The 22697-nt window shown below is 40.6% G+C and overlaps 1 protein-coding gene across 1 annotated transcript; it reads right to left on the reverse strand.

Annotated features, from left to right (window-relative positions):
* Window positions 1-2283: 2283 nt before the first annotated feature.
* On the reverse strand, window positions 2284-21992 carry LOC132777183 (phospholipase A2 inhibitor and Ly6/PLAUR domain-containing protein-like). Its single transcript, XM_060779547.2, has 5 exons — window positions 21911-21992; window positions 11322-11438; window positions 9793-9948; window positions 7603-7743; window positions 2284-4365 (listed from the first exon to the last, which is right to left on the reverse strand). Exons 1-5 carry the CDS (start codon window positions 21960-21962, stop codon window positions 4151-4153), a joined length of 681 nt encoding a protein of 226 aa, XP_060635530.2. The 5' UTR covers window positions 21963-21992; the 3' UTR covers window positions 2284-4150.
* Window positions 21993-22697: the final 705 nt, after the last annotated feature.

Below are 22697 nucleotides of genomic sequence, written 5' to 3' on the forward strand. Positions count from 1 at the left end.
GGAGACATGATGAGGGCCATGTATAAGTATGTGAGAGGAAGTCATAGGGTGGAGGGAGCAAGCTTGTTTTCTGCTACCCTGGAGACTAGGACGTGGAACAATGGCTTCAAACTACAAGAAAGGAGATTCAACCTGAACATTAGGAAGAACTTCCTGACTGTGAGAGCTGTTCAGCTGTGGAACTCTCTTCCCCAGGGTGTGGTGGAGGCTCCTTCTTTGGAGGCTTTTAAACAGAGGCTAGATGGCCAACTGTCGGGGTTACTTTGATTTCAATTTTCCTGCTTCTTGGCAGGGGGTTGGGCTGGATGGTCTATTAGGTCTCTTCCAACTCTATGATTCTAACAGCAAATCCCTCTCCAATGCCAGAAATACAGCTTAAAGGTTAATGTTAGAAAATGTCGACCATTTCCGCTACCTTGGGAGCCACCACTCCACAAAAATCAACATTGACACTGAAATACAACACTGCATGACTCTGCAAGTGCAGCATTTTTTTCCAAATGAAGTAGAGTGTTTGAGGATCAGGACATTCGTAGAGATACTAAGGTGCTTGTTTATAAAAAATTTGTCCTCCCAACCCTATAATATGCCTGTGAAACATGGACTGTCTATAGACGTCACACTCAACTCCTGGAATGATTCCATAAGCGTTGCCTCCAAAAAAATTCCTTCAAATCTCTTGGGAAGACAAGCGTGCTGGAAGAAGCAAAGACCACCAGGATTGAAGTGATGGTCTTCTGCCATCAATTCCGCTGGACTGGTCACATTGTCTGAATTCCCAATCACCATTTCCCAAAGCAGTTATTATACTCCGAACTCAAGAACGGAAAATGAAATGTTGGTGGACAGGAAAAGAGATTTAAAGATGGGTTTAAAGCCAACCTTAAAAACTGTGGCATAGACACCGAAAACTGGAAAGCCCTGGCCCTTGAGAGTTTTAGCTGGAGGTCAACTGTGACCAGCAGTGCTGCAGAATTCAAAGAGGCACGAATGGAGGGCAAAAGAAAGAAATGTGCCAAGAGGAAGATGTGTCAAGCCAACCCTGACCAGGACCGCCTTCCACATGGAAACTGATGCCCTCACTGTGGAAGAACATGTGGATCAAGAATAGGGCTCCACAGTCACTTACGTATCCACCGCCAAAACACTACGCTTGGAAGGCCATCATACTTGGACAACAAGTATGATGTAAGTAAGTAACATCCATGGATTCAGCCATCCACTGCTTTAAAATATTGGTTAAAATTTCCAAAAGCAAACATTGATTTTGCCATTATAAACAAGGGACACCATTTTACTATTCTGTTATATGTAATGGAAGTTGAGATCCATAAATATACAGCTCCGGCCCAGCTTACTTGTCCGAACGTATCTCCCTCTACGTTCCACCTTGTAATTTAAGATCTACTGGGGAGGCCCTGCTCTCGGTCCCACCGGCTTCGCAAACATGTCTGGTGGGGATGAGGGACAGGGCCTTCTCAATGGTGGCCCCCCGCTTGTGGAATTCGCTCCCCAGCAAGATTAGATAGGTGTCCTCCCTCCTTTCTTTTAGGAAAAAACTAAAATTGTGGTTTTGGAGCCAGGCCTTTGGCTAGTGCGCACAGCAGCACTCTAGACACTAAACCCGGACCACAGGACTGTTACGGTAATTGGAAACGGCTATGTGACTTTGTGACTATGTGACTATATGATTATATGACTATGAGATTATAATTAATGTTACTGTTTTTAACCTGCTATGTATTATGATTTTATATTGTGTTACTGATATTGTGGCATCGAATTGCTGCCTGTGTTAGCTGCCCTGAGTCCCCCCTCGGGGGTTAAGAAGGGCGGGGTAGAAATGGTGTAAATAAATAAATAAATAAATCCACATAGACCTCTGGAATCAAATTCCAGCAAATACTACTGTACGTTTTGTAGATCCCAGAGCTCCTTAACTGGGATTTTTTTTCAGTCTCACATCCAAGCAGAGATTATCCCTTGCTTAGCTTCAGCAGTATTATTAGTGTCAAATACTCCCCGATGTTTAATACCACATTACCAGACCATAAAAAGGAACATGTGATGGTGAAATGATCCAGTCTGAAAAGCAGATTTCACTAGAGCTGTGAATGGATGGAAACAACCACAAGCTTTATGCCAAGCTGGGAATTTAAAGGGAGGACTCTATTTTAAAAAAAACAAACTTATAATTAGATTAATTAATCATCTTTCCTAAATAGAAAGTTATCGGAGATACAACATTTTAAACACCCATACTGCTAATGTGAATGAGCTCACCTGCATATCCAAATAATCGCTGAGGTGGGGAGTAGAATGGAAAGCTGTAATTGTTGCTGTCTGACAGCGCATTGATTAGTAATTCAAAAAGAGACTGTAAAGTACACACCAAAGAAATATAACCTGCCTGAAGCTTCAGTAAATAACACACAAATCAATATCGTAGGCCTTGTTTCTATCATTGATTTTCCTATTTGAGGAACTGGTTGTCTAAAAAGAACAGGTCAAACACCTAACTGTTTTTCAATCAAACATTTAATCAGTTTGTTATCTTAGTTTAATGTCAACTAGATGATGGGTGTGTTGTTAAAAAAAACTGGATGAAGAAGGTGCAGGAGAAAGTTGTATATTGACTTCATTGCTTAGTGTTACTATGCTTACAACACCACTCAGCCTTTAGTAACACAGTTCAGCCAAAATCCAATTTTTTTGTGAATTAAAAGCATTGTGTGAACTAGCCCTGAATGTGAAGGGAAAGCCACTCTGCACATGGGTAAATGCACTTACTATTTGTTCCTATGTGCAGGGCAGAAGTGGGGTTTTCGGGAAAAATATTCACACACTCCGCCATAGAGGGACCTGTCGACTTCCATTTTCAGTAGGGCAAAGAATCCACTCATTTTCTAATATGAATCACAAAGTTATCCAAGGTGCTGAACATATTTTATGGTGTACTGTTCAGCACCTTGGATAGCTCTTTAAACCTTAGTTTGAATTAATTTCCCCTTGATATGGAAACCTTAGTCACCACCAAAGCCTAACACCGAGTAAACAGAGTTTTGGCTGTTTAGAGACTACTTAAAACAATCTTTCATGTCAGAAAGTAGGGCTTTTACATAGCCTTGAGCACTGAGATCTCTCTTAGCAAACAGAAGGATACCTACAAAGAAACACAAAGGCCAGATAAAAGCATTAATAAGACATCTGTCACCCCACTAGAGAAGCAATCCGTGAATTCTTCTTTTTAGAGCAGGATACTCAGTGCATTACTATACTAGTAAAGGTTGAGATCCTTTATCTGGAATTCCAAAATCTAAAATGCTCCAGAATAAAAAAAATGTTGACGTGGATGGCTGAGATAATAACATGGTTCCTTTTGGATAGTTCAATGTATACAAACTTTCTTTCATACACAAAATTATTAAATAGATTGTATAAAATGACATCCAGTCTATATGTATAAGCTGTATAGGAATCATAAACTAATTGTGTGTTTAGATTTGTGTCCAATTTCCAAGATATCAAATTACGTGCAACTACACAAGTACAGGTATAACAAAATCCCCCCGTAATCTGAAACCCTTCTAGTTTCAAAGGATACTCAACCCATATATTGAAATGACCCCAATAGGTCTCCCCCTGCTTGTAATATTATAATACTGCTGGATTTTGGTTAACTTATACAAAAAAAATCTTTAATTTGTGCCGAGGGTTTTGTGCAACCATAGTTACAAGCAGTTCTTTAGTTACAAACATCAAACTTAGTTAAGAACGGGGTGAGACAACAGGAAGTGGGAGAAATCTACCCGTAGGAAAGGAAATCCACACCTGAAAGAATTATCATGGGAATAAAGGTTTCTTTGCTGAAAGTTTGTCACCAATTCTTGTTTCCACAACAAGCCAGGTTTTTTTTTTCAAATTCCAATTACTACAGCTGGAGTTAAACTTTAAACATGTATGTGTTCTGACTTACAAATTCAATTTAAGAACAAACCTACAGAACCTAACTTGGGGGCTTTCTGTATTATGCCTGAGTCCTGATCTCAGATATCCCGTATGCTCAGCTGTGATATGAGAACTGAACCAGATTTAATCCAATCCTCAGTTTATTTTCTCCGTGCACTTGTTCATGAATGCAGATGATTAGTTAGGATGAAAGCTGAATCATCACAAGTCCAACAATGACTGAAAGGAAGAGTCCAGTTGCTTCGGGAGTTTGGCTGGCAGCGTTGGTGGCCGCTCTGCATTCAAGCTTTGTGATGGCTGAACTGACCCCAGTAAAAGTTGCTGCACCGCCTGTGGTGGCATCACAGACGGCTAGAGTAGCACAGCCCTTCATGGCAACTTTTTCAGATGTTTCACCTGATGATACAAAAACAAAACAAAACAAAAAATGAACAAGGAGATCTGAGTAGCCACAAGGGGGCAATCGTTAGCCATCTATCCATTTCTTTATGGCTACAGATTTGGACAAAGACTACATTTATTTGTATAACAGCTATAGATAAAGATTCCCCTGCCCTGTGACACGTTTTCTGTGTTTAAATGGTTTTCTTTCTAATTTTGATGAGTCAATATTCCTTTCAACAAAAAGCTTCAAAGTGGCTAACAGTTCAAAGTGTGGGTGCCTTCAGGTTGGCTGTTGACTTAAGGCAATCACATGAATTGAATAGGGTTTTCTTAGGCAAGAAAAACTCCAAGGTGTTTTCCCAGTTCCTTCCAGAGATTTGAAAGCAAACAAGCAATAGAGCGTAGGCTCAATAAGACAAAACAACAAGGATCAAGTTAGGTTCTTGTGGGTTTTTTCGGGCTATAGGGCCATGTTCTAGAGGCATTTCTCCTGACGTTTCGCCTGCATCTATGGCAAGCATCCTCAGAGGTAGTGAGGTCCTCACTACCTCTGAGGATGCTTGCCATAGATGCAGGCGAAACGTCGGGAGAAATGCCTCTAGAACATGGCCCTATAGCCCGAAAAAACCCCACAAGAACCTAGTGATTCCAGCCATGAAAGCCTTCGACAATACATTAAGGATCAAGTTAATTTTGTTGTCTTGGCTAAACCCATATGGTATCTAATGTTAAAAGTTTATTCAGAAAAGTAACGAAATTGCAACATTGCTTTGGACATAAATTCATGTAGAATGATGCCAGACATTAATGTATTCATCATTAGGGTGAAGAGGACTTGACCACTCCTTTGCTCTTGCCAGTTCTTGAGCCATAATTTGAGAGAACCCTAAGAAAATGAAACTCAGATCCGCTTCTGTCTTTTTTGATGGAATAGCCTGCTGGCATTGATGGTGGGCAGCATGTTAGAGTTCATTTCTTAAGCAAAAAGCAGTAAGTGGTGCAAGGATCAAGGCAGCAGGGAGTGAGAGCCAAACCACCTGGCTAACATTGTGTGGTTACAGCCAGGGTGGGGCAGATGCTAGGGGAATAAAGGAGCAAAAGTACTACACTTTGCTGTGGGTTGTTGGAGGAGTTTGGAGTTCTACAAGGTTTGTGGCTCAAAGAGAACAATTGGACTCTGTATGTATATATGTTCTTTTCTATAAACTCTGCAAAAGACAAGCAACTGAGGTTGCTCCTTGGTCAAAGGCAAAAGGCTTCTGCATCTGTGAGTGTCTACATTCATCTTCATTGCGACACAAAAGAGATTGCTATCTGCTGACTTGGTGATTTGGTATATATGTATTTTATCTATATGTATTTTAATCTTGTATTATTGTATGATGTTTTAACTTGTATTAGTAGCATCGAATCCTTGCTGTAAGCCGGTCTGAGCCCCTCTATGGAGGTGAGAAGGTCAGGATATACAAGTTTTAAATAATAAATAAATAAATAAATAGTTTCTCTATATACAGCTGCCATTTTGATTTCTCATAATGCTTCCAAGATATGATCAATCTGGAATATGGTAGAAAATCAAAATGTCAGTTATTCAGATGGTTTCTCTAAAGGAGAATACTGCATATCAGGTGTTGATTTCATTCTCGGAATGGAAGTCATTGGTGAAACACTTCCATGTGGACAGCATGGCAGTTGGTTGATTCCCTAGTACAGTCAGCTCCTTGTATCCACAGGTTCTGCATCCATTCAACCAGCCATGGCTAAAAACATTCAGAAAGCAAATCTTGATTTTGCCATGTGTCAAGCATATTCTGCTGAAGGCTCCCATGATCTCACAGATCCTCAAACAAGCTCTCTATGGTAGCTGTGTTTGCTGTTCACCATTTTATATAAGTTTCTGAGCTTGTTTTACTATGTCATCGTATGCAAAGAGATTTGAGCATGCAAGGATTTTGGCGTCCATGAGGTTGAGGGGCTGGAACTGAACCTCAATGGATAGCCACCCACTGTAGTATGTTCCTCTATTCCTCAACTACAAAACCTGAGCACCATATTCTGGATTCTATAAACTAGATGGTAATTATGAAGTTGTAATCCTATCATGTCTACTTAAAATAGATCCCAGTGAGTTCAATAGAACTTACTTCCAGATGCAGATACCTAGCAGGGGTGCACAGCCGCCATCTCCTTGATGCATTACTGCAGATATCTGATGCATCATTGATAATGATGTCTACCTATAAGTCATTACTGACTTATGGCAACTCTAAGATGAACCTGTCATGGGGTTCTCTTGGCACAATTTGTTCAAAGAGGATTTGCTTTTCTCTTCCTCTGGGGCTGAATGCGACTTATCCAAGGTTACCCAATGAGTTTCCATGGCCAAACAGGAATTTGACCCTGGACTAGTCTTAGCACAGCGGGTTAAACTGCTAAACTGCAGAAAATCTTGCCAATGAAAAGCTTGGCAGTTCAAGCCCAGGTTGGTGTCAGCTTCTGCTCACCTAGCAGACTGAAAACAGCAATGTGAGTAGATAAATAGGTACCACTTTAAGTGGGAAGGTAATAAAAGGCGCCCATAAGGACATGCTGTGACTCAATCGGAAGAACATCTACGGATAAGAAGGCTCCTCGGCATGGAAGAGCAACAGCACCTCCCCGAGGCTGGAGTCAAGCACAGACTCCAGATGCCGGAAATGGAAAATGTTGGGAAAGCCTTTACCTCTGTTTATGTATTGTCTGTCCTTGTTAATTGTATAATGACATTGAATGTTTGCTGTATATGCATTCTGTAATCTGCCCTGAGTCCCCTCGAGGAGATAGAACAGAATATAAATAAAGTTTATTATTATTTTTATTAGTCCAGTGCTTAAACTATGACACCACGCTGGCTCTTTTCCCTTCTACTTTAATGAAAACATTGTTTTCCTTTCCATTTTGTGAAGTTCAGTCCACCATTCCTTGGTGCTGCATGATAACCGCTTTGAGATATGATATTGCAATACATGTTATGATATATGACACAATATTAAATGTTATTGCAGAACCACAAACGAAAAGCTGAATAATTTTGTCTCAGATTCCTGTAGCAAGGTTATTAAAATGAGTTTCACAAGATGCAACAGGTGGTTCTTTATTTCTTCCTTTGCATAATAGTCATAAATCTAAACTACAAATCTGTTATAGGTGTAATTACTGAAGCTAGTAAGAACAAAAACCATTGGCTTGCATATGTGCAAAATGCATTACCTGTATATACATATCCAGCCAAATCAATGCAATGAGACTCTGATCCAACACAGTCAACCGTATCATCACCGCATGACTCAGAAAAGGAAGCATAGCAGGCTGGACATCGCAGACCATTGAGTTTGGTATCTACAAGTGGCACTAAACAAACACAAAGGGAAAGTCAGCCTCTTGGAATGATATTGTGTGTTAAGTATATTTTAAAATATATCCTTTATTTGATTTTTGAGAGTATGATTAAAAAGGAAGGATAAGAGAAAAAGAAGAGGAAACCAAGGAGTCTATAGTGTAGATGCATACATATTAACCTTGAAGCTGGAATCTCTAAAAAATACTGACCACAGGATAAAGGAGTGGTCAATGGCTGCCACAGGTCAGCGGTGTGGTCCAAACTCACAGCATCAGGACACTGCCTATTTTCTCACATGTCAGAGTTCTCCTTCACATGTACAGTAAGCATTTCCTGATGTCCACATGTTGGAATGCATGTGGGCTGAGTATTTATGTATGTGTGGGCATGTACCTTTATTCTGAAGATTAGATCATTAAAAAATGTATTGGGGTGGCAGACAATAGCTGTAATTTGTGAAGAGGACTGTCCAACCATTTCGGCAACAGTGGTAGGGAAATCTGTCTAGTACATATTTCTTAAGCAACTCACACATACACACAGCTGGGTAAGTTTATACCGTAGTTATGCCCTTTGGTTACAGTCGTTTGTTTATTTCCTGGAAGCTAGAGGGGTCAGTAACTGACAACTTGTGAGATCACATCCTTATAGCCAATGCAACACTCAATGTGGATGTCAATGATGGCTTGCTTGATTGTACTGTCATTTCAAGTAATCTTTTTAAGAGAGCCGTGGTGTGCTCGTGTGTGTTTTTTTTGAAGTACCAATGAAGCTTCACATAATCACAGAGTCCCAGCATCCTATGAGAACTGACTGTAGCGTGTATCTCAAATCATGAAATCCTGTTGTATGGAATAGCATAATGTTGAGACTGACCTAACCATACATAGAATCAGAATAATGGAGTTGGAAAAGACCACAATGGTCATCTAGTCTTCCCCTATTCTGCTATGCAGGAATAAACAATCAAACCACTCCTGATAGATGGCCATCTAGCTCTGCTTAAAAACATTAATCTCTTACCATCAATATTTTTTTCTAATGTTTAGGTATAATCTCTTTTCCTTTAACTCAAATCCATTGCACATGCTCTAGGAAGCAGATATGTGTATGTGTATTTTTATACATACACATTTGTACATGCAAGTATAGTGTAAAGGAGAGCTTGGAAAAGTTGCTTTTGTGATTATGCCAGCTGGAGATCTTGTAAACCAGGGGTATCAAAACACATTTTCACAGAGGACCATATGAATCTTATGCTTGCCTTTCAAAAGGCCATTTGTAATTGTAAGACTGTATAAATGTAACTATGTTGCCCTGGCATTGAGAACCTCGTGGGCCACATTTGGCCTGTGGGCCTTGCGTTTGATGTGTGTATTGTAAACTGTGATTTAAAAAACCACAACTCCCTCAAAGTTTGATTTGGTAGGATAGACCTATCCAAACATTTCGTGCTGGTGACACACATTTTAGACATGAATCATTTAACAACACAGTAATTCAGTTCTACTAGCAACCCCCTTATAAGAGTTATGGACACATACATAACTTGTGATAAATAAATGTATATGGCCACAACATATCTCATTTTTTTCATGTCAGAAGCGACTTGAGAAACTGCAAGTCGCTTTTGGTGTGAGAGAATTGGCCATCTGCAAGGACGTTGCCCTGGAGACACCTGGATGTTTTACCATCCTGTGGGAGGCTTCTCTCATGTCCCCACATAGGAAGCTGGAGCTGAGAGACGGGAGCTCACCCTGTCTCGCTGATTCAAACCACCAACCTTTGGGTCAGCAGTTCAGCTGGCACAAGGGTTTAACCCATTGTGTCACTGCGGCTCCACAATGTATCTCATGAAAACATTTTGTTTATATTTTTTAAAATATACGATTTGAAAGATAATAATATAAATTTCTAAGATTTTTGTCATTTCTCATTATGTCACACAACACACCTACGCAATGCAGCCAGCATACGAACGTGTTGCGAGATGGTTTAGAAAGCTGTGCAGAATGTGCAAAAAGACCAAAAGGTTAAAGCAGAGATTGATCATCACCTACATTTGGCTGAAGAGGCTGTATTGCAAGCATCGCCTTGACAGCAGAAAACATTTGTCCTCGATCTTCCTTTTTTGCCCAGGTTAATATCAGCAGAACCAGTTTTACAGACAGTGGAGGGAACACAGTTCTTAACGAGTCCATGGACCTTTATTTCTTCTGCAAGGGTAAGAAAGATGCCGTGTGTTACCTACACAGAGAAATTACTTTAAATCATATTTCTAACTGGAGTCATATGGAAAAAACCTGTATGCTGAATACATGAAGTTTGTGAGTAAACCAGCTATGTTACTTTTAAAGAAGTCTGCTTATTTTTGTCTCTTGAGAGCATAATGTAAAGGCAAATATATTTTAAGGGAGAGTAGATGTTTTTGGGAAACTAGAGACCCTTCAACACAACCCTATATCCCAGGATATCAAGGTAGAAAATCCCACATTATCTGAGTGTGGACCCAGTTCAAAGCAGATATTGCGGAATTTTCTGCCTTGATATTCTGGGATATAGGGCTGTGTGGAAGGGCCCTAAAAAGGACACTTCTGAAACTCTGCTAAATATATATATCTGTTTGTGCATTGGCATATCTTTGTCCCTAACAGTTCAAAGACATTTCTAGGTACACTAATTTAACAGCTGAGAAACCTAATTGCCTTGCATGAATGCCATTTTCCCAAGAGGTTATGGCATCATTTTTCAAGAGGTTATGACCCGCCATGGCGCAGTGGGTTAAATCACTGAGCTGCTGAGCTTGTTTACTGAAAAGTCACAGGTTTGATTTTGGGGAGCAGCATAAGCTTCCGCTGTCAGCCCCTGCTTCTGCCAACCTAGCAGTTCAAAAACATGCAAATGTTGTTAGCGCTAGCAGAAGAATCACGGAAGCACTGAATAATGGACTCTGGAGTCACTGGTAAAAAGCAGGTTTCAGCTTTACTTGAGCAGTTCATAAATCAAAAACACACCATTAGGGAGTAGACACGAAGAACCCAAACTGAAAGAGATAGGCACTAAAGACAAACTGCAGCTGGAAAGGAGTTATCTCTGACACTCCCTAATTCTTCACATAGCAAGAAATTCAGGGTCACATTCTCACAGCTCTTTTGTGTAAACATACATCCTGGCAATACAATTCTATTACAGTCTATTACAATCACAATCCTATCACATAAAATTGCATTTAAACATACATCATACATAAATCATACACTGACAAATGTGAGTTGATCAATAGGTACCGCCCTGGCGGAAAGGTAACGGGGCTCCATGCAGTCATGCCGGCCATATGACCTTGGCGGTGTCTACGGAAAACATCAGCTTAGAAATGGAGGTGAGCACCAACCCCCAGAGTCTGACATGATTGGACTTAATGTCAAGGTCATGCTTTTCCAAAGATCATAAAATCTTCAAAAGGTTATGGAGATTTCCATTTTCCAAAACTTCCTGCATTCTGCAACTACAAAACATGAGCACCATATTCTGGATTCTAAAAAACTAGACAGTAACTATAAAGGAAAACACATTTCCCCATGATGCTTACCCCTTTCAGTTTCAAACATAGTGGTGGCACAAAAATCATGATCTGGAGGACATGTTTCCAGCTCCCCAGTACAGTTCTGGCCAAGACCTGTGCAGACCTCACATTGCAGAGCAGTTCCTGAAGATGAAAAAAAAGAAGGAGACAAAGAGTATCATAACCAAGTTCCCAATTTCTATCTACTCAAGTAGGGCGCCCTGGTGGTGCAATGGGTTAAACCCTTGTGCTGGCAGGACTGAAGATTGACAGGTCACAGGTTCGAATCCAGGGAGAGCACAGATGAGCTCCCTCTGTAGCTCAAGCTCTCCATGCAAGGTCATGAGAGAAGCCTCCCACAAGGATGGCAAATATCAAAAACATCCGGGTGTCCCCTGGGCAACATTTTTGCAGATGGCCAAATCTCTCACACCAGAAGCGACTTGCAGTTTCTCAAGTCACTCCTGACATGAAAAAGAAATCTACTCAAGTGCTTTGGGGGAGAGAAAGTCTGACTGTAAATAACTGGGGACCAAAGTTCCTTCTGAAGCATTACATCTATTTTACTGAACTAGAAACTTGCCTGACAGGATCAAAAATTATACCCATGGTTAACTGTAAAGCATTGTGGGTGTGTATATTGTTATATGTTTACAGGATATGGGAGGGAAGATAGAGCAGCTTTATATTCCTGACATCAAATTAAGCAACAGTGCTTAATTTGAAAGGCACTCAGGTAAGAACAATTGATGTGCCCCTTTCTCTCATTCAATGTGTCTTTTTACCAATTTTTTTACCAGCTGATACTCCTGATCCATCTTTTCCATTTTTCCTCGATCATTTGATTGCATTTAGAACAGACAGCTAGAAAATTACATTGACAGCTTTGTCTCCATATCTCTATTGTTGCCTGGGCCTCAACGAGAAGCAGGTAAACAAACAGGTTGCAAAAGATTGAGTGAAGGAACAGGTTCACAGGAATCTTGGCACTCAGCTCCTAACAGATGCCCAATCATGCCAAGTCTTAGTGTTTTGACTTGCTTAACACGCACCAGAACTTCCCTCATACTGCTCAAGGTAGTCTCTGAGGAAGAGAAGAGCATCCAGGCACGGCTATATCATGCTTGAGGCACATAGTCTCATGAAAGATCCACAACCATCCATCTGCCATTGCTGTGGCCTCTGATTAAGAAGGAGAACAACTAGTAACAGATCAATTGTGCCTGGGTCTTAGTGGTATGATTTATGTTTAATATAGTTAACTCCCTTTCCTTTCCTCAGCCTCCCAGTTAACACACCATTGAAAGCTGAACATACCATACAGTATTTTATTATTTATTTGCCACATGTATACCCTGCCTTTCTCTAGCCAAGCAGGGGGACTCAAGGCGGCTTACAATGGCACCTACACAGTGCCTCAAAACAACAAATTCACCTTTAAATAGTTTAAAATTACAACATATTTAAAACGGTAAAAATACATCCAAAGTTAAACACGCCATCCAGAGTTCAAGGTCTAAGGCCATTCCAAAGTCAAATTGCACATAATTCTATATTCAACATTGCTCTAATTTTCGTAAGCCTGCTCCCAGAGCCAGGTTTTGACTCTTCCTGAAGGCCAGTAGGGAGGGGGCTGATCTGATGTCGCTAGGGAGGGAGTTCCACAACCAAAAGGCCACCACTCAGAAGGCCCTGTCTCTCGTCCCTGCCAGCTGTACTTGTGAGGCAGGTGGGACTGAGAGCAGGGCCTCCCCAGATGAACTTAGTCTCCGAGCTGGTTCATAGGGGAAGATATGTTCAGACAGGTAGCCTGGGCCAGAACTATTTAGGGCTTTATAGGCTAAAGCTAGCACTTTGAATTGTGCTCGGTAGCAGACTGGCAGCCAGTGGAGCTGATGCAACAGGGGATTTGTATGCCTTCTGAGCACCCCTCGCTGTACCAGTTGGAGCTCCCGAACAGTCTTCAAAGGCAACCCCACGTAGAGTGTGTTGCAGTAATCTATATAGTACATAGTCAAATACTTTCCTCTGTTTACCTGCTGTCCCACAAAGGGGAGAGTAACTGAAAGGAAGGTTTGGATGATGGGATTTATTTATTTATGTATCTATCTATCATGTTAGAAGCAAGTTTAGGGTACAGTTAAAATGTATTTAAAAACACAAACAAAGTTAAAAAAAATACTAAATGTCCTTTGACCAGAAGCTGGCCACTTGGATTACCTCTGGTGTCACAGCGGCATGGTGGGATTCAATCTACTCAAGAAGCTTCCATGAGCATTTTTTCTTCCAGGGTGCCAAAACTGGTGGGCAACCCAGTTGTGTGGAGCCATAGCAAGAAAGAAGTCCATTGCTGTCCTCTGTTGGGAGAAGTGACCAAAGTCTGGTTACATTTCTCTCCCCAGAGAAAAGAGTCTGTCCCCTGTCTTGATGAACAGAAACACAACTGAGCTTTGATTGCTTCTCTCCACCAAGAAAGGAGACTGACTCTTTTCTCAGCAGACAGATATCCAGCTGAACTTCCATCGCTTCTCTCAGGCAACTGGGCTTCCCACTGGATTTGGCATCCGGGGATGGCACTACTTTTTAAACTTCAATTACATTTGGCCCAACCATAGATTTTAAATGTGCACTGTACCTTGTTTAATGTTTATGCTATTTGTGTATGAGATTTATTTTGATTGCTTTGTATTGTGTCTGTTATTGCTTGTATTGATGTATTGTGTGCTCGGCCTCATGTAAGCCACACTGAGTCCCTTGGGGAGATGGTAGCGGGGTATAAATAAAGTATTATTATTATTATTATTATTATTATTATTATTATTATTTTCAAGAAATCACTGCAGGCAGCCTACTCTCCCCACTGACCTTACCTTCATCCATGAAAGGGGTCTTTGGGTATAACTGAAACCATGTAACATTAATTTGCACAATAGGTGACCCTACTGTATTCCAATTTTCTGGGGTTTTGAGTTTAATGGGAACAAAGAGTTCGTTTGCTGAAAATTCTTAGTGCACTTCCCCAAACTACAAACCCCAAGATCCCATAGGATGCTGCCATATAGGGCTATAACAATGTAATGTGATAGTGCCCTAAATGTAAGCCAAGCTTAGAATCTTTATTGCTAAAGGATTCTAACCATAACTTACATTTAGGCTCTAAGTAAATGGAAGCATAGAATCATAGAGTTGGAAGAGACCTTGTGGGCCATCCAGTCCAACCAGCTGCCAAGAAGCAGGAAAATAGCATTCAAAGCACCCCCGACAGATGGCCATCCAGCTTCTGCTAAAAGCCTTCAAAGAAGGAGCCTCCACCACACTCTGGGGCAGAGAGTTCCACAGCTCTCACAGTTAGGAAGTTCTTCCTAATGTTCAGGTGGAATTTCCTTTCCTGTAGTTTGAAACCATTGTTCCGTGCCCTAGTCTCCAGGGCAGCAGAAAACAAGCTTGCTCCCTCCTCCCTATGAATTCCCCTCACATATTTATACATGGCCATCATGTCTCCTCTCAGCCTTCTCTTCTTCAGGCTAAACATGTCCACCTCTTTAAGCCGCTCCTCATAGGGCTTGTTCTCCAGACTCTTTATCATTTTAGTCACCCTCCTCTGGACACATTCCAGCTTGTCAATGTCTCCCTTCAATTGTGGTGCCCAGAATTGGACACAGGATTCCAGATGTGGTCTAACCAAGGCAGAATAGAGGGGTAGCATGGCTTCCCTGGATCTAGACACTATACTTCTATGCAGGCCAAAATCCCAAAAATACATACTGAAATAAATGGAAAATTGCTAAACCTGGACTTATTAACAGATTTCAGTTGATTTCCAGCACATTTGCAAGAATGTCTGACTTTCTTTTGTTTAGCAATAAGCAGAACGCTTCCCGTTCTTACACGACTGTCATAAAGAATGCTTGGGATAACATCCAGTAGATTTTTTGAATAGAAAAATTATGGTTTCTGTTCTAATTAGTAACCAGTTTATGTGCTTACAAGTATTCATTTCAGGTAGTAGGATTCTAGTGAGGGATCTTGTGAATACCACTGAGAGGGAATTCCAGTGAAAGGAAATCATCTTGAGGCACGACTTTTGATTTTCATCAATCCTAACACCTGTCTGATTGACCGTGTTCTAAATTAACTTGTGTGAAGCAAACATGACCAAATGGCATAACCTGTTGATCTGGTTCATATACCTACTCATCATCGGCTAAGAAAAAAATCTGACAGGGATGGATGAGTCATTCTTTTAAAGTCTAAATTACTTCATATGATTGCTCAAAGACTTTTCTCTAAACCTTAAAAATAGCATAATACTTTTGCAGGGCAAATGGAACCCTGAGACCATTAATATTATTATGTAAATTAGAAAAAATGTAAAAATCTTATCAATTAATTCTTTTTTTTCTCAACAGAAACAACACTAAAAAGCTATGCAGAACCATGCCATTTGAACCCTACCCCTACCCCCCTTTTTTGACTTCTACAATGCCAGACATCATCTTCATACAAGTGTCAACTTTATCTTTGCAGATATAAACTACAGAAATACATCTAGACAGAAAGGCAGGCAAACCTGAGACTCCAAGACTCCGAATTCTCAGGCTGACGACATCCTCCTCCTAGGATGTTGTGGCAGACAGACAATCTGCAAAATAACCTCAAAGTAACCCCAAAATAATAAATCCAGATTATTTATGAGTAAAATAAAGGTAGTGTCCCTTCAGGGTGTTTTAGAATGTCAACTCCCATCAGCCAATGGTTAGGGACAATGGGAATTTCGGTCCTGTGCCATATGGAGGTCATTGAACACTGATGCCAGTATTTCAAGTACAGGCAGTCCCCAAGGTACAAACAATATAGGTTCTGTAGGCTTGTTCTTAAGTTGAATTTATTTGTAAATTGGAACAGGTACATTTGTTAAATGTACTCCAGACAGGCATGTACACACACACACACACACAGAGCATGTTTTGGATAGCATAGGGAAGGGTTTTGCTGTCTGTGCTCCTGTTCAGAAGATTTCACCTCACTTTCTAGAATCCCCGAGTGGTGCAATAAGTTAAATTCTTGTGCCAGCAGAAGGTCAGAAGTTTGAAACCAGGGAGTGGGGTAAGCTCCCATCTGTCAGCTCCAGCTTCTCATGCAGGGACATGATTGAAGCCTCCAACAGGATTGTAAAACATCTGGGCGTCCCCCGGGCAACGTCCTTGCAGACAGCCAATTCTCTCACACCAGAAGCGACTTGCAGTTTCTCAAGTCGTTCCTGACTTGGGAAAAAAAATCACTTTCTGTCCCCATGATAATTGGATTTTAAATAATTTATCTTCTTGGGGAAAGAAGGATTGGAGATAAAGCCACAGTGGATAACTCTTTCAGAAGTACATTTCCCTTCCAAGTGGTTGATTTCTCTCACTTCCTGTTGTCTCACCCCCGTTCTTAATTATGAGTCATTTGTAAATCGGATGTTTGTAACTCGGGGACTGCCTGTACAGGGCTCAACACCTTAGACGATTCTTTTTTATTAACCCATTTAATATATTAATTCTGATGTTTTATGTTTAAGTTCTATGTTAGTTATAATTTTAATTGATTATGTTTTATTTAAATTCTAGTTGTTATGCTTAAGTTGCTCTTTATGTGGGGCTATCTTGGGTTTTTATATTCGAATTTACTGTTATTGAGGCATTTAATGTTTGTCTTTTTGTTTGTTGGACTCCACCCTGAGTCCCCCAGGGGATATAGGACGGAATATAAATAAAGTTTTTTTTATCATTTATTATTATTATTATAAAATATCAAATAGATTCACCATCTCATTCGGTTTGCCACTGCCGGATGCCAAAATGCCCCCCATCCCTGTTTTAAAGTATCCTCTAGATCAGTGGTTTTCAGCCTTAATCCACCAGATGTTGGGATTTCAACACACAAAAGGCCCCTCGAAGATGATCTATGATCAGAGATTCTGGAAGATCAAATCCATTTCATCTGGAGAGCTACTGCTCTGGACTAAACCAGTTTATGATCATATTGAAAATTATATTGATCCTGATAGATAGAAATAGCCACATGATTGATAATGATTAACTGTTAATTTATTACGAAATAGTTGCCAATTATTTAACAAATAACATCTGAACAGTTACTAATATCTAAAAACAGCAGGGCTTTGCATTGAAACAAAATGAAATTGATTAGTAGAAAGCCCACAGTCTTGAGCTTAAAATTCATCCCCATACCCTAGGAGCCGTAAATAGCTACATATTATCTTTAGTGCAATGTCCTTGATTGTAAGATCACAAACATGATGACCTATCAATTTCTAGGGAGTGATATTAAGACATTTCCTCCCCCAATACGAATTCTGTCCCCTCAATGACATTTTCCTTCAGTCCCCAAATTTCTAGCAGTACAGAGATTAAGACGTTGTCATTCATAAATCTATTGCCATTCCTTTGATAACTTTGTTTGCCCCTTTTCTTTAGATGCTAAACTATATTTATAAATGCTCAATTATTGAAATGTGGAGATGAAGGAAATTTTCACTGGAGGGGATGGAATTCTTATTTGGAAGAGAATGACTATATTCTGGGAGACATAGCAATAAATATAATGGTCCTCATCCCTTTAGGTTTTACTTTTCTCTGGCATCTGTTTCTGTGCCGAAGAGCTGGAATTTTTTAGCTACTTAGTAATGAAGAATATTCCCAAAAGAAAGTCCTGCTGGATCTATACCAGGCGTGGGCAAACTTTCTAACTTGGGGGCTGCATGGCGGGCTGGAGTGGGGTGGCTGGGCCAGGAAGGAAAGGGTTCTCTCCAAACCCCCTCCCTGCCCTTTCCTCCCCTTCCTCTTCTTCTTTGGATGCAGAAAATGAAGAAAAGACAGGAAATGTTTGGATCCCAAAAGTGTTAGCCTTGGTCAGAATTAGATGGTAGACGGGAGAGAAAAAGTGTATCCATTCGACCCTACATTGCCTACTCCTGATATAGGCTCCTAGAGCTGGAAGAGAGCCCCAAGGGCCATCCAGTCCAACCCCCTGCCAAGCAAGAAGGCACAATCAAAGCACTCCCAATAGACAGACTCTGTGGAAAGGCCTCCAGAGAAGGAGGCTCCACCACACTCCCAGGCAGTCTATGCCACTCTCCAACAGCTCTTACTGTCAGGAAGTTCTTCTCAATCTTTTCAGTCAAATCTCTTTCTTAATATTTGAACCCATTACTCCCTTGTGCCCTGTTCTCTAGAGCAGCAAAAAGTCAGTTTTCCCCTTACATCTCCTTCTCAATGAGACACCTTTTAAAATCTTGAAACGTGATTCTCATGTTCCCTCTCTACCTTCTCTTCTCCCAGCTAAACATCCCCCAAGACATAAGGAGGAAGGAAAAAGAGCAGGAAGGTTGGAAGAAAGGGAGGAAGATAAGGATGGAAGGAAGGGTGGAAGGGAATGGAGTGATGGAAGTGAGAGAGGGAGGAAGGAAAGAGAGAAGGAAGGAAGGAAAAACAAAGGGGAAGGAAGGAAGGAAGGAAGGAAGGAAGGAAGGAAGGAAGGAAGGAAGGAAGGAAGGAGAAAGAGAAGAAAGAGAGAAGGAAAGAAGAATGAAAGGGTGGAACGAAAGGAAGGGGGGAGGGAGAAAGAGGGAGGTAAGGAAAGGAGAGAGGGAGGGAGGGAAAGAAACAGAAAAAGAAGGAAGGCTAGAATGGTGAAAGAGAGGAGGGCCTAAGGAAAGAGTCCAAGGGGCCACATCTGGCCTCCGGGCCTGGTTTTGCCCATACCTGATCTATACAGTTGACCTTGCTGATGAATAGAATGTGATCAGCTGCCTTTGGCCACTAATCTGAATTTTGAAACCCTTGCATTTGATTGCTACGGATGGAGTGAGATGTTTATGGCATCTTCGACATTGGGTGCCAAAATAATGGAATTGGCCATGACCTTGTGCAACTTCATTTGGGGAGTATAAGATGAGGACATGATTTGTTGCTCTGCTTTACTAGATATCTGGGTTAGCATATATTTGCAAGCTATTTTGTGCCTGTTTATGACAATTTTATTCTTGCATCCACTTCCAAACACTCTGGATCTTTCCCCCTGTATGTAGCTAGTTTGGAGAGGAGCTCCACTCTTCCATATCTCCTCTGTTTTCCCTTCTTTTTTGTTAACCTTTCTCTCTTTTGCTTCCAAATGGCCTGTTTTGTGTAAATCTGGCTTGCTTTAAAATCGGAATCTGGATGTTTTAATACAAGAAAAGTGTTCCATCCAGTCCATTATCTGGTTTCCAGTAATGGCTAACCATAAGTCTTTAGGAAGTTGGAGATGATAAATCTCTCCAATTCTTGCCAACTCCCACAAATAGGTACTATTTAGTGTCACACTGCCTCTGGATATGGACATTCCTTTTATCCAGGAATGGCTGAAATTTCTGTATACACCAAATAAAGTTAAGATAAATGGAAAAGTTTACAAAAATTGCAAGAAGTACTGCTAAATCCAGATGGGTGAGAGGAGAGCAGAAAGAAATACATTAACCTGCTTTCTCGTCACCACTTTTTGAAATAATATAAGATGGAACAAGAGCTCTTTTCCTGGAACTATGCAACTAGACCTAGATCTCAAAACAGAAAACAATAAATATAAAATAAAAAGAAAAGCAATTTTAAGTGCGGGGTGGAGTTCTTAGAAGTGCAGACAGGCAGGAAAAAATGCCTCTTATGGCTACTTTAATCACAAAATATCTATCTGTTAGGTCTGCTTATACCTGCCTGGCTACATTTTTACGGTGAAGTGTGTAGGCGATGCTTTCATAGGATATTTGGATTACACAGCAGTCCAAATACCATTAGAGAGAGTGGGCAGAGGAGGTGATATCACATCTTCCCGGCAACAAACTTTGGGTTAAAAGGCCCTTAGAAGAATTTCAGTTCCCAGAAGACATTGTTTCAGAAACATTTTAATGGGGTGAGGGGTTTGGTTTCCTTTCCTAATAGGAACAATAAAACATGTGTCTCTCACAAATTTGTATAGCTATTATAATCGCTAGCAGGAAGAACACTTCAGAAATGGAGAGCATTCACTTTCAGAAATGATGAGATTACATTCATTCGTTTATTCTCTCTCTCATACGCATACACACATGGAAATGCAGTGTCCTATCTGGTGTTTATTCTATAACACCTGTATTCGCGAAACCAGTATCGACACATTTATTTATCCACATCTGACAAAATATATCCTGTCTAAGCCTTTTCTAGGTCTATAATATTCTTGGACTGAAAGCCCTTCATTTCAATAGAAGGTATTAATATCCATTTGTGTATTCATCTAAAGCAGCGTTTCTTAACCTGAGGATCGGGACCCCTGGGGGGGAGTAATGAGGGGGGTGTCAGAGGGGTTGCCAAAGACAATCAGAAAACATAGTATTTTCTTTTGATTATGGGGGTTATGTGTGGGAAATTTGGCCCAATTCTCTCATTGGTGGGGTCCAGAATGCTCTTTGATTGTAGGTAAACTATAAATCCCAGCAACTACAACTCCCAAATGTCAAGGTCTATTTTCCCCAAACTCCACCAGTGTTCACATTTGGGCATATTGCGTATTTGTGCCACGGTCCAGATCCATCATTGTTTGAGTCCACAGTGCTGTCTGGATGTAGGTGAACTACAATTTCAAAACTCAAGGTCAATGCCCACCAAACCCTTCCAGTGTTGTCTGTTGGTCGTGGGAGTTCTGTGTGCCAAATTTGGTTCAAATCCATTGTTGGTGAAGTTCACAATGCTCTTTGATTGCAGATGACCTACATATCCCAGCAACTACAACTCCCAAATGACAGAATCACACACCCCTCCCCAAGCCCACCAATATTCAAATTTTGGCGTATCAGGTATTTGTGGCGAATTCGGTCCAGTGAATGAACATACATCCTGCATATTAGATATGTACATTACAATTCATAACAGTAGAAAAATTACAGTTATGAAGTTGCAACAAAAATAATTTTATGTTTGGGGGGTCCCCACAACATGAGGAACTGTATTAAGGGGTTGAGGCATTAGGAAGATTGAGAACCACTGATATAAAAGCTGGGAACATAGCCCCCATGAATACAGAGGTCATACTGTACATACTTGTCAGACTGATTAATAACAATTTAAACCAAACACAAAATGCAATATAATTCTGAACAACAATCAGACATAAAATAAAAGAACAGCGAAAGGTGCAGCAGATAGAAGAGAGGCATTGCATGAAAACATATATTTATCTCTGATAACATAAACACCTTTCTGCACAGGATGGGTATTGCCCTTTGGTGAAATGCCTTTCAAAGAGGACCAGCCAAACCTTTCCGGTTGAAGAGTTCCATGATTAGGAACCACATAGCTATAATATTCTGAAATACTTCTCCTTTCTTGAAAGAAGTTTGTACCGGGGACTAAGATGTTTTGGAAGGAAAGGGAGATCTTTATGAGGAAGCATGTGAATGACTGCTATGTAATTAATTTTACGCTTCTTAAGTAAGTGCAGCCATTTACACACACACACACACTTACCATGAAGGTATACATATAGGACACCCTTTTGCCGATTCCATATAGATTGCCACCACCACAGAAGGAGATACTCACCTCTGGCTAGAAATGCTAAGAGGACACCAAGGCCAAGGGAAGCCGACATCATGGCTTGGTGAGAATTGGGTTAGCATCTGATGTGACCAACTTCCTCTGCTGCAAATTATAGCCATACACACAATTATTGCAAATGAGGGAGGAGTGTTCCAAGGCATCATTCCTCCCCATAGCCATATATCTGTAAAGGAAGTTGTGCAACGAAGGCTTCCTTTTTTAGTACATTCTACTTGACTAAAAAAATTAAATAACCCAGAGGTCGAACATATACCTGCCCATTTTAATCACACAACATTGATGTAAGGTAGCTTAAGGTGAAAGACAGTGATGGCGACTTGTCATCCAGTGAGTTTCATAGCCCAAGAGGAATTTTAGAACAACACAGCCAAATTCCATAGCAGAGACTGGCTTCAATGTTGGTGACATGGTGGATCTGCTCAGGAAATTAGTCTAATCTTTCAAAGACCCACTCAAGACATTGGGTGCATTTACACAGTAGAATTCATGCAGTTTGACTACAATGTCTCAATGCGATGGAATCCTGAGAGATGCAGTTTTACAGCTTTCTCTGCTGAAGAGTTCTGGTGCCTCAACCAACTACAACTACCAGAATTCCATAGCATTGAGTCATAGCAGTTTAAGTGGTGTTGAACTACATTATTTCTACAATGTAATCAAACCCATTGAAACCTATCTGCAGAAACAGATTCAGCACTATGGATAGCCTCTTAAAGTTTAGGCTACCATCAATAATAGATGACAGTAAGACCCTGGTATCCAGAGAATA

The sequence above is a fragment of the Anolis sagrei genome, chromosome 5 (genome assembly GCF_037176765.1).
Source record: "Anolis sagrei isolate rAnoSag1 chromosome 5, rAnoSag1.mat, whole genome shotgun sequence".
Classification (NCBI taxonomy): domain Eukaryota; kingdom Metazoa; phylum Chordata; class Lepidosauria; order Squamata; family Dactyloidae; genus Anolis; species Anolis sagrei.